Genomic DNA, 13,613 nt, shown 5'->3' with positions numbered 1-13,613 from the left:
ACATGTTATAGTTAGTGAATGTTGTTCAAAGTCTGTCTGTACAAACACTACCCTTTAGTCCACCATATGTCTGCTTTTCTTATTAATAAGGATGACTTTGTAACTCTGGTTTAGTACTGAGCCATAAAAGAGCAATGCAAGAGTAACATAGTGTCTATTTGGTTCTATTTGCTTCAGCTAATAGCTAAACTGACTGATACATGCCCAGATGCCATACTATCCAGTGCAACTAATGAGAACACTAATTAGAAACGTGTTCTCAGATATTTTAACTAATAGAAATGTGATGTCAATGGGAGTCTTTGCTTAAGTCTTTGGGGAAATAGTCATAAGAAGTCTGTGTAAATATTGTCGGCAGCTTCCATTATCCAAAGCATTCTTCAATAGGTGGTATACTTACTGAAAAGATGTGTTTCTCCAAAAAAAAATAATTTAAAAAATCAAACCCCACTTCTTGATTTACTGTGCACTTATTTTTTTATGACCTGAGTTATATTAATAAAACATGAATTCCTGGACATTTTTCAGTCACTGCCCCAAGGTAAAATCTAGTTTAGATAAAAACCTATAAATACAAGGAAAAGATGTGAGAGAAGTGACTTCTGGGAAAAAAAAAAAAAAAAAAAAAAAAAGATTTGAAGCTACTCTGGCTCAATGCTTTAAATTATTCAAACAACAGCTTAATTTCCTTGACAAATAATCTACACATAAAATTATTTTGCAGGCTGATTGTGGTTTAATTTATGTCCTTACCAGAATAGAAGTTTATGGATGTCATAGTCAGCATGATATATTCAAAATTAAAGGTGTTAGTGGTGGATATTTACCCAAACAAAATGTCCTTACCTTTGTTGTCCTGCAGTGTAAAATTGTGGTTATTTGCTGCCTCTGCTGTTAAACTGAAGTAGAACTGATGGCCATTTGGTGGGTCATCTTTATCAATTGCACTGATTTTCTGGATCACCTGTTTTAAGATGCATTGGGGTTTCATTGTTTGGAATGGTAAGAAGCATAAATACATGTACATTGTATAACTCCTCTATTACCTATCAAAGTATCAACCCTCCCTCAAGTCCTGCTCATATTGCATTTTGGGTTTCTAATCTCCTAAGCATGTACAGACACTCTTAAAACTAAAATGTGACTCAACTCTTTACTTTCCCTGTACCAACTTTATTGGCCAAAAGCAACGATCTGCAGGGCCTGTGAGAAAGTTAGGTTCTGTCATTCACCAGAGCTTGGAGTATAAACTGCATAGCAGGGGAAGAAGTGTATATCTTCTGGATGGCCCTGAATGTAGTTATCAGTGGCTGCAATCAATGTAAACTCTCGCAAGGAGATGATTATGGTTTTGAACATTTTAATTCATGTGTTGTTGGTTTTTTTTTTTAATATAGTGAAAAATAAAAAGCTAAGTCACATGTATACTAATATTTTCTGGGATTTCTTTTTTATTATTATTATTATTTTTCCAATTTTATTTTCTAAAATTCTATCAAAATCTGCCTCTAAAAAAAATGTCACCATTGCTTAAAATCCATAAAGAATGAATACTCAGAGCTAACATTCTGACTAGACCACAGGGAAAACAAACAGGTACTCCAATAAGAGCATGCATATTCTGTGTTTCTCATGAACACAAGCTAATAATCATAGTGTTTTCTGTTAAGGATTTAAATTATGCTGTGATTTTGAAATGTGCAATAAACAACATCTGCCACAGGAAGGACAATATTCTGGGAGAAGGCACAAAAGTGCAAAGTCTCCCAGGGAGTATGTGGGATCTATGTGAATGAAACATCTACTAGTTTTCTGGGAGAAAGAAGAGAGAATGAGAAAATATATGTCTTTTCTGAAGTCTTACAAAGTAGAGAGGAAAAGTCCAAATATGAGAGATGCCAAGGACAAACACCACCAGATACTTTTAGTTGAGTCTAGGACTACTTGGAAGACATTTGGGAGTTAAAAACACTGGGGAATATGGTAGGAATACATCTCCCTTGTGAAATTGTGGCCTCATGGCCCATACTTCCTCAGGGAAATAAAAGTGTGTACTCATTTGGGGGATGCTAGGCCTTTAGTCTCAGAATAACCTCCGTGTTAGGACTTCCCACTTCCCAGCAAAATTAGGAGGAAAAAACACATTCTTAATATTATTCAAAATTAGGTGAGTTTAGCAAAATGTGTCAGTTATATCAGTAAGAAAGCCAGAGATTTTAACAGTACCTTCAGGAAGTAATTACACCTGAGTCTGTCTCTTCAGAGGTATGGTGAAGATGTTAGGGTTTGATTGATACTTGCTTGTGCTGCACATCAAAGCATCATTTTTCCTGCCATAAGCTGATTATATTTTATCTTAAAGCTGGCAGGCTTTCGTAAGGAATAACTGCCTATCTGATAAAAATAAACATAAAAAAACCTATCAAGCCATACCTGACCAGGCTGAGCATTTTCACAGACAGTTGTCTCATACTCCATGGCAAATTCAGGGGCATTGTCATTGATGTCAAGGATAGTGATGGCTACATAGCCTCTCCCAATCTGTGCTGGATTCTCTATAGGAAAAGAAGCCAACAAAAGAGTCAGGAAGAGCTCCTTGAAAGTTATTCTTTGGGTCAGTACATTTTTCATTTGCATTCTTCTTTTGCATATACATGTCAAATCAATTACAATCCCTCCTGGAAAGACAAAGGAAGCTCTTGGCTTCATCTTCTGCACCTAGTGGAAAAAAATGTTTATGTCTTCCAGCCACTTCAATTAAACTAAGATTTTACTCTCAGGGATAAACTGAAAATCTAAATCACATCATATGGAGGGATAAGAGCTAGATGATGTAAAGCCATTGCCAATGGGTATAGCTAGCCAGAACAGCACTATTCATATCGGGAATAGAATGGTTATTACGGGTTAAACAATTTTTTGTTGCAATTCAGATTGATCAGGCTATTAAGAAGTTAAAAACAGAATTCCATCAGCTACGTATAACAGAAGAAAAGAGGAAGCTGCATTCCCAAGCAAATTCCAAAGTATTTAAAGTGCACACACGAAGTATTTCAACACTGTCATTAACACTTTGAACACCTTAAATATGAATGACATTCTTAAACTGATGCACATCTCTAGCTAAAATATGAATCTGTTCAGGGTCCAATGTCATCATTTACTCTTAAATAGAAGATATTTTTGTACTGAGCATAAAGGACATCAGTGTGTGCTATACTCGTTTTGCTAGATAACACTTCTGTTTTGGAGCAGGGAGGAGACTACATTATTTTTTTACCACAAGCGGTGATATTAGTGATAGAGCAGGGCAGAATGAAAAACTGTACAAACCTTCAAATATGTATCTATCTTTTTACAGGGTATTGCAACCATATTTTAGTAAATATTACAAGTATTTAAAGCAATGCATCCAAATGTAGATCACAAAGTGTTTTGGTTTGTTTTTTTATTCTTCATGTCAAATACCAGAGGAGTAAGCAATTTTGACACCAACTTTTTCCTCTGCTGATCTAAGCTTATTGAAAACCAAGCAGGCCATGAACATAAATTAAAGCATTGTAAGGTATTACTAGTGCTCCTAGACTCTCGCTTGTGTCAGGTATGCCCCTTGGCTACCTTGTCAGTTTTGTTACTACCCAGGAAAATTCTGGTTTCCATGCTGGTCTCCTGGACCAAAATTCTACTCCTGAGAATACAGATAAATTCATACAGACACTAAATTATAAATGTTATCTTTCAGGTTAAACATTAAATTAACCTCACTGAAAGCAAGAAGTGAGGGTTTTTAAAATAGCAGGCCAGAGAACTGGTAATTCTTTTATTATCACAACCCAACAGGGTAGTAATAAGGATGAGGTTTGAAGAAATAAATTCTTCAAATATAAAGGCATAAATATATATTTTTTTCACAGAATGTATTCAGAGCTGGACAAGTTTAGGTTTAAACTTGCATTAACAGAATTCTTGTTGTATGCACTTGAAGGTTTTGATTCTTCAACACTTTTCATCTTACACCAGAAAAGATACCAAGTACAAAATATCCTCTACAGTCTTACCATAGAGTCAGGAAAGTGAAACCACACAAGCATTCAATCCCCTTTCCTTCATACCTTTTAAGAATGCTGTGGTTGACGAACAGCAATCAACTCTAAGTGAGTGCCATCACTAAGATGGGCTAACTGCTCTCCTCTATACTCCATATCACTTTTCCTTTAATGACACTTGGTCTGAGACTGCTGACTTAACATATTTCACCTTCTTTTGTACTCCTTTTTCAGAAGTCAAAAGACTACACAAAGTGTGAGGCAAAGGAAAGAGCAAATACTTAATCTCTTGCATTTCTTATTTTTTATCACACAGGTTTCTTTTACATTGAGTAAGAAGTTATTTTTCTCTGCCAAGGTTTGAAACTGTCATAATGTCTCTCAATGCAGCTGATCACAACCAAGCCTGAAGTTTTACACATGAACAGCCAATAAAATCTTTAAATTGTTACTTACGACTCTCCATAGCCAAAACTGTGATATTATGAACAGCATTAGTTTCCCTGTCCAGAGATTTGGCAGTTGTAATGACTCCGCTGTTGGCATCAATATTAAAATACCTCTCCAGGTCTGTGTTTCGATCTATTGAGTACCTAGGTAAAGGATGAAAGAAAACTTTTGATTTATGTTCAATTACAGCTTGTAAAACCATTTCATTGATTTCTTCTCAGAGAGAAAGCATTTCCACTGTTTCCCCATTTTGGGTTTTGTTTTGTCCAGTTTCTCTGGGGCGTTGAGAGAAGCAAAGCCGTATGCAGGAGCGAGAGAGTTACACAGTGACCTGTGCTGACTGTGGCAGGCTCCATTCCTGGAGTGTCCTTTTAAGTGAGGTTATAGGTATTGTCCTCTCTTTTCTTTCTTCCCCTCTGCTGTAGGCAAACTTTCATTTATTCATGAATAGCATCCTCCTGAACCCCAGCTAAGGAGAAGGCACGTTGGAAGTTTGCTACATGGCAGTGCCATCCAGGCACCGCTCCCGGGGGGGCTGGCAGTCTGAGCACAGAGCTTTCTATCACCAGCAGAAGAGCTCCTGAGTCACCCAGAGCTCCAGGGGTAGGGGATAAGAGAGAGAGGTGCAGAGGAGGTCAAAGGATTGCATGTCATCCCTGTCAGCTCCTGGTGTGTTACTGTCATTAGGGAAACACAGGCTCGTGCCCTTAACTCTTTGGCTTAACATATCTTTTACCTCCAAATTTGTTTTAGGAAGGGGAAATGAGCTCCTTAGCAAACAGAAAATAGCATAAGGGAAAAGGTCAAAATGCCTGTGGGTGTTTTGCTTAGGTCCATTTTGAGAGAAAGGGACAGTTGATTAGGCAGATTTACATTTACAACTGGAATATTCGAGACATTCAATTTAATATTGGGTCAGATTCTTGTACTCTCATTTAGACCAAGTATGTTCTCCAGAGAACTTCCCTACACTCAGGATGAATTAAAATGTCTGAATCAGACCAAGTGTGATCATTACAATTACTGTCACACTGATGATATATTAGATTATTAATATAACATTAACCAAATCCTTTGAACAATGTGGAAGGAAAGAATTATGGAAAATAGTTAAAAAATTGGACCTCCCAGATATTATGAGACTACTTGCTTGTTCTATGTTGTAACAGACCAACTTCTACTTTGTTGTATTACTGTGTTTTTATCTAACCCTCTTGGCTGCAAAATCTTAAGAGCAGAGACTTGTTACATAATTGGAACTGTTTTATCATATTATGTCACAGTGAGAGAGAGAACAGAGTAAAGAGTTGTAACAACAGTTACAGCAGTTTTCATGGGTTAAGGCTCTCCCTCTTTCACTTTTTTCTTTTTTTTTTTGTTTCCATTTTATGTTAACTGTAGTTCATTTTTTACTTTATTTCATGCCAGCACTGTTGTTTATTTGGTCAGCAATGCTCTTCAGCTGTTTTGTGGCTGGCAAGTTTCCCCCTGAGACTATGCCTGTCACCTCTGCTATGTAGTCAGTCTTGGCAGGCCCCATAGCTGGGATTTAATCTCCTGGCAGCCCTTAGATTTCCCAATTATTAACACTATCGCTATGCAATTTGAAGAGCCAAAGACCTTTCTTAAAAAAAAAAGTAAGAAAGAGAGAGAAGGAGAAGGAGAAAGAGAGGTGAGAAAGACAGAAAAAGGAAAAGAAAGCAAGGAAGCAATAAAAAGGAGGGGGGGGGGGGCAAAGGAAGGAAGGAAAGAAGGAAAGAAGGAAGAGCGCCGAAGGAAGAAGGAAAGAAGGAAGAGCGCCGAAGGAAGAAGGAAAGAAAGGAAGAAGGAGGGAGGGAAAGGAAACAAGTTATATAAATTGGATGACATTCTTATGAAACAAGAAGGAAACTCATTTTTATGCATAGGAAACAAGCAGTTTTCCTCAACTTATTTACAAGTGTTGTATCCGTATTCAAATTCTAAAAAAATATTTTAAATACTTTTAATCCTTTAATTCCTTGCAGCCATTAATACTTGAAAATCTTTGAGCTGCAGGAGTTTTAAATCCTTTATTTAAGCTAGTTCAAACATCAATAGTTCTCTGGTCCATATGAGATAACCTCTTATTTTCAAAATATTTATTACTCCCACTCACCCTCCCCCCCCCCCCAGCATTGTCAAGGTTTTAATTGTGTCTGATCTTGTAATTTCAACATTTTCTGAATTGTAACAAATCTAATTTTTAATCAATATCAATATAATCCAATGTTTGGAATTTGGAATACTTATTTATAGATTGATAATTTAAACTTCTTAAATAGATCATGAGGAGTATTATGGATTAATCCTCCTTAACACATTCCAATTTTAGGTGAATCTGAAGCAGATGCAGGACAGCTTTAAATTATATGATCTGTCAGTACCCCTGACAATATACACAGCCAGTTCACAAGCATATAGATAAACCCTCACTATTTTTTTTTCCTCCCTCTCAAATTCCAAACAACTGTGATGCAGAAGAAATCTTCAAGATGTTATTTAAGCTAGTGATATAACTATTTTTTATGCTGGAATTGTAAAAATTAACCAGATCAAGGCCAATAAACTCATCCTTATGTTTACACAGGAGTCAAAAGCATTCTGAGCTTGGACTGCATTTATGGAACTGGAATTAATCCTACTCTACATGATTCTGCTAAACCAGATATTATACACCAGATGCTAACATCAGTGCCAGAAAACACTGCCACAGCAAAGAAAGAGCTCAGCAAAGATAAATTTCACAAGTAAATCCATGCCAACCATCCATCTAGGACTTGTTTATACATGACAGGAATCAGCTATTTTGAATATGTTGCAAATACATAATGAAAGAGAGAGAGAGAGAACACTTACGTCACCTCTAGGAGTGAAACATATGCTTTATTTTTACAACTTAAGATTGCTACTTTAGAAATTACAGAGCTACAGTAGAGTCCCAAGTTCATCTTCAGTGCATGAAAGTAAAAATTTAACACCACCAAAAAAGGTGACATAAAAACAAGTTCTGTACCTGTGAGGTTCTTTTCTATGTATGCCCTAAATGAACAATAATAACAAATGAAACTTCGTACTACTTTTAATTGTCTCTATGTTTGTCCTCCTGCAGATATTTAAGCTCACAAAATTCCTGAGTCAGAAGTGTTACCCTCTAGATCCTTTGCATGTTCCTTTGACAATTAATATTACTACTCTGCATAAGAAAAGTAACAAGTAACTCATTACTGGTTTAACTTAGGTAGTGAGTCTTTGTCCTTGAGCTTTGACCTTAGATATTGGCAAACAAAAGATCAATACTTTGTGTTTTCTTATGGTTTCTTTATGATTCTGGACATTAAACTGTGGAAGACTTGCAGGATCTTCACACACTGAAGACAAAGGAAGAGGCCCTTGACAGTGTTCAGGCATCTCTAGTGTTCATACTTCTTCCCGTTTGAATAGAAGATATTTGGCTGCAGCAGAATTTACAGAAGCCAAAATATTATTGATTTTAACCATCCTGACTAGGACAGGATGTGTTGTCCTACCCATTTTTCTCATGTAGAGTTTTTTCTAATTTTTTTCCTGTGGGACCTCAGATCTGGTTTACCATGCAAGAGTCCATGTGCTGTTACATTTTTGTGCATAGTGCATGCAGAATATGAATCATTATGCACACACACACACAGAGATATATATGTTTTATATAGAGATAGAGAGATAGATCCTGGTTGATTTAAGAGAACATAACTTGTTACAGATAATAATAAACTCTTCCTAAACTTAAAGAGAAATAAATATAAGTAATATGTTGAGGTTTTTTCCTTTGGAATCCTGAAATTATATCTTCTCTTCTCTTCTTTGTTTTACAGAGATCTAATTATATTATCTTTTCAAAGGTTCTGTAGTTCAGGAGTATAAAAGTCAAAATGTGCAAACTCTTAAAATATCTCAATCTCCCTCTGCAAGGGAAACAGGTTAAATAATTGCTTTCAGTGTAACCAAAGACCCTCTCTCTACAAAATGAACAACCTCAATACAAAGGCTAAAGAAATAAACAATTAAGACATCTTATAATTACCTGACAGGACTATTTGAGGCATCTGGATCATGGGCCGCTACAGTTCCAATGATAGTGCCGACCTTTGCTGCTTCAGACACCACCATGGAGTACAAACGTGAAGTAAACACAGGCGGCTCATCAACATCTTCTACGATTATCTTCACTGTTGTCATATCACTGAAGGGCCCCAGACTCAGAAAGCGAGGGTCAACATGCATATTGGCTGCTTCTATCCTCAGGGTATAGCTTGTCTTAGCTTCAAAATCCAGCTCCTACACAGGTAAAGTTATGTGGAAATTTTATTATCCAGTAATGTTGCCACAAAACTGTTTCACTTACAACTGTCGGTAAGTACAAAATGAACTTTGCCATGTGTACACAACCAGTACTTTTGATTAGCAGATCATAGTTGATGGCTCATTTTTTAGCTTTCTCAAAACACTGTTTGCAGTGTCTCGCTAGTGAATATTCCCCAATGATTTTAACGGTAAAGGTAGTTGTAGCCTGTGAATGAAGCAAGAATTCTCTGTTAATGGCAAAATTTTCTGTGACTTCTGTGAGAACCAAATTCTCCCCCATTATTTCATCATTGTGAATGAATACTTCTTTTTGTCTTATTCATATTTTATGTAAGATAATGCTGAATACAATGTGCCATACTACCCAGACATAAGAACTCAATATAATATTCACTGGTGAAAACACCTCATTCAGAAAATTAGGGGAGGGGCCGTTTGCATACTATTGGGATTGACTAATCAATTATTACTCCAAGCTCTGTATAAATTTGTGTAAAAAATGTGGTAATCGGTTGAACTACATTGTTTATATGACAATATTTTGTACTGACATGCAGCCTGGAGGTTGTTTTGGTTTGTTTTGCTTATTAAACAAAATGCACATTAATTTTTTCCACCTCCATTCTGCTTTAATTTTCTTTGATGAAAGTATAGCTTCTTTTGGAATATTTCCCTCCACAGCTAACAGGATATCTGTGATCTGGAGAACAGTCCCATAAAGAAAATTATTTTAGTGGCACAAAAGCATCCTACCTCACAGGCAATTATTGAAAGAAATCATCATATTAATATTAGCACAGTTTACCCTATATCTATAATCTTAGTTTGTTAGCTTGCACCAAACAGCTGGCTAACTATTCCTTTGCAATTCCAAGTTTAATCATTAAGAACAGCAGTAAAAGACCCAAGCATTTCTAAAACTGCAGTCTGGTTACTGAACTACCTTTTCAAACCATAATTCCAAGGGTATAAAACAGATTACAAAAGGTTTTCTGCAGTTCTGATTCTGAATACATCATAGAGATATGAAATGTTCTTGCACAATAACCTGACAGCATCTGCAAAACACTCCTGTACTCACTCAGAGCAGCAGCAGAGGTGAAACACACATCTGTTGACCTACAAATGCAAGGGTCTAAGTTCTCCATCACGTTACAGTAGGATAAATCCCAAACGAGTACCTTAAGGTCAGCGATTATGCTGACGTTATGATACAGCTGTACACAGTCTAGATTTAAAAATGAAAAATGTATTGCAACACATCACACTCAGAAAGGCACTGAACTTTTATAAACTCTGTGGCAGCAAAAGGCTTCTCTGAACGGGAATACATACAATCTTCATGTTATGCAAGTGCTTACTTCTTGCACTGAATCTGTGCTGTAGTGTCCATAGATCCCCAAACACATAAAAGAATTTTGTCTGGATACTGGTCACTACACTGGATACAACTGATCAGTATTTATTACTAAAGCATATTTAATTGTTTTTTATTTTAATTTTGGTTTTATATTTCAAGTACAATGTGTGTGCTATGGAACAAACCTCACAGCCATAACGCAAATGTAATGCGGTGTCAGGACGATGAAAAATATCTCAGAAACTATATTGTATGGGGATAACAATTAAGCAACTGATATGACCAGATGAGCAGCAAGGTTAAGGAGAAGACAACCAAGCACACAAATATCTTAAGACTTCTCATTTTCCAATAAAAGCATCATATTAATTAAAGAAATGATAACCTTAAGAATGTGAAAGACAAAAGGCTGAGATTTGTTGAACTAAAAAAAAAAAAAGCAAGCCCTTAGTGAACAGTGTATTTTCCGTCAGAATGTACAAAAATATGTAGCAGAGAAGGGAAGGCTAATTAATTCTTATTAATCAGGGATATCTGTTGAAATTGTGTGATTCAGATTACAGCTATACTTAATCAAACACGTGGAAATACATCATGAAACTGCAGACAAGATAGTTTCTTATGGTATACTAATGTCAACACCACAGTGATCCTAAGAAAAAATGATTACAAAAATTCTGATTTAATAAAGAAAGTGCATAGAGCACAGTATATGTGGTTGGACAAATTATATAAATTTGACTTTGAATAGACTAAGGACAATAATGATGAAATATTATTTAAATTATTTTTTAAGACATTCCCCTGTTTCTATATTGATTAAAGACTAAATTAGAACTTTAATAATGGAAATCACAAAAACAGGTGTTTTCTTATGTGAATGTTTATCACAAGGGCTGACACACACTTTAAATCATCATATTTCATTCTCGTAATGTAGAAAGAGATCATTCTTTATTTGACTGGATTACAGGAGTGTTAGACTTGTAGGGAATACACAAAACCCAGTTTCATTAGAAAGGTGTTTCCTCACAGAGAAGGATGCAACACTAATGATCGTGTAGATGCATGTTCTAAACAGGCTTGCTTACTAAAAGCAGGTTTCACCTTCTCTAACTTAGCCATGTACATGTGAGAAAATCACCATATGGTGCTTACTGTGGGTGTAGGAAAATTCTTCTAGGGAAGAAATCAGCTGGTCTACTTCTAAATGCCTGTTTTTCACCAGTTACTAGTAAGGGAGTCTCAAAAACTGGAAGAAGTAAACATCTGCTTTCAGCAACATGAATCCTGCCCTGGGATTCCCTCAGATATCTTCTGGTACCCCATACTGCTGATAGTTTCCAAAAGATATAGGGGTCCTTGTTAATGAAAAATAAATTAAAAAATCTAATTTATGTACATATACAGTGGGGAACAGTTGGTGTTTAGAAGAGGGGAAGTATGGATTGGCAAAGGGGTTTTACAACATCAAATGGTGTTGTCTTATACAGTGTGAGAGACTGAATTGTTATCTTGAGCTGTTTGTCTCAAAGATTATTGGGTATACGGCATTTGACCTTGTTTGTGTCTTAACCTTGCTCTTGGAATCATATCGAAACCTTCCCTGACATTGGGTCGGGACATTTAGGGGCGGTAATATTGTTTTATTTTAGTTCTTTGTAGCAGGGCCTGTGTCCTGTGGGGTGTGACAATGTCTACAAAAGCTAGTCATCATTCCTCAGTCTGTTCCTATAAGATACACATGCTCAGATCCTATGGTGGCTACACAAGTACCAGGTTTTGAGGCAGAATATAATCTGTGAAAAATAAACAAAACCTCTAAGATATGATTAGTATTAGTTCTTGACCTGGTGGAAATGTTTCAATAATTTGTAGATAATATAATGAAGACATTACATACTACAGAGACTAATGAATGACTGAAAAAGTGAACGGAAAATATTTCCTTTTCTCGTTTCTTCTGATCTAATTATCACTGATGTCTGTTACACAGAGAGCATTATTTAACTGGCCTTCAGATCATGCCTTCATTATTTCCTGCTATAACAAAAGCACAGGATTCCAATAATGGAATACCAAGTCAACAGCCTACAAATAGCTACATCAGTGTTGAAGGTTGAATGGACAATGTATACTTCAGTCCTTCAGTACAACTTGACAGTTTCATTAATATCTGTGCATTAGTGTTATCTGATTAGATCCCATGCAAGATCCATTTCTCTTTCTCTTATTTGGGGGTTTGCGGGGTCTTTCTTTCTTTCTTTTTGTTTTTATCTTTTTTCTTTTAAGGGTAAGAATTTTATCCTGTCTGAAGGAAATTGCAAAACAAGTCATCTGTGTTACAGAGGCTGGATATGAAGTTATCATTCACAGGAAGGCCATTTTTGTAATGTTCATTTTTTATTGTATGGTAACTTTGTAATAATGTACTTTTCAGAGGTGAAAATCCCATTTTTAAGCCCAGTTGAGGTTTTATAGTGAAAACTGCAGTACATCAAACAAATGCACATTATCTCTCAAAGGAACCATGGAAGCCTCAAATTCTTACATTGTAAACTCTGATATAGAATTGAAAGAAAATTTTCTAGCTGAAAAAAAATAAAGGGGAAATGTTAACAGTAATAGAAAGATAGCTTTTCACTCAAAAGCTTATGCATAAACCCACCATTTTTACAATTGCCAGCATTGCTCTTAGAACGAACTCAGGTTTTAGAATAATCTCTTAGCAGTCAATTTCGATGAGAAAGTACTTTGCGACACTATTTTCACATTTTTCCCTTTAACATTCAAATTGGTTGCTGATATTGGTAGTAGGGCTGTGTACTGGGGGGAGAAATGAAGGCCAAGTGAGCAAGAACTGTACCATGGGAAATCTTCTCAATGTTTGTCACTTGCTACAGTAAGACATGACAACCCTCTATAGAGTTTTCAGGCTTTTTTTTTTTTTTTTTGCACTTACATCCACTAAAATCTCTCCATAGACTTTGAAATTGTTTGAATCAGATCTCATAACCTTCCAAAAAATCACATATGATTCATATAAGAAAAATATACCTAGCGGCCTTTTTTATTATTAAATTACCATTCCTACTTTAAGCACCAAGTATTTGATAAAGGTGTAGGTGGATACAGATCATGTATCAGGTTTTTATCTTACGATGTTTTGCTACTAAGCTGTTATTTTTACTGAAGTCTAACTATAGCCTGCAACTTGGTGAATAAAATGAGATCTGTACTTCTATGATGCCTATTTTTAGTAATAATGCTTTGGAAACTACAAACAAAATGGTCTTGTGTATGCATTTTGCTTAGAAAGTGAAGCCAAGCTTCCATTCATGTGTATTATAATCAGGATTCTGTGAACAGTCAACATGAATTCACTTTGAAATTGT

At 35.9% G+C, this 13,613-nt stretch overlaps 1 protein-coding gene across 2 annotated transcripts in view; it reads right to left on the bottom strand.

Annotated features, from left to right (window-relative positions):
• CDH7 (cadherin 7) overlaps positions 1-13,613 on the bottom strand; it is a 78,998-nt gene that overhangs the window by 17,272 nt on the left and 48,113 nt on the right. Inside the window, exons 7-10 of one of the 2 annotated variants that reach the window (XM_030011838.2) lie at positions 8,578-8,831; positions 4,503-4,639; positions 2,434-2,555; positions 847-964 (exon numbers count right to left, since the gene is read on the bottom strand). In XM_030011838.2, coding sequence (XP_029867698.1) covers positions 847-964; positions 2,434-2,555; positions 4,503-4,639; positions 8,578-8,831 — 631 coding nt within the window. Of the gene's footprint in view, positions 1-827; positions 965-2,433; positions 2,556-4,502; positions 4,640-8,577; positions 8,832-13,613 lie in introns of both variants that reach the window. The other variant, XM_030011839.2, reaches the window with a different exon arrangement.

This window comes from Aquila chrysaetos, chromosome 4 (assembly GCF_900496995.4).
Source record: "Aquila chrysaetos chrysaetos chromosome 4, bAquChr1.4, whole genome shotgun sequence".
NCBI classification, from domain to species: Eukaryota; Metazoa; Chordata; class Aves; order Accipitriformes; family Accipitridae; genus Aquila; species Aquila chrysaetos.
Note: the sequence above shows the minus strand (reverse complement) of the source record. Positions and strands in the feature narration are given on the sequence as shown.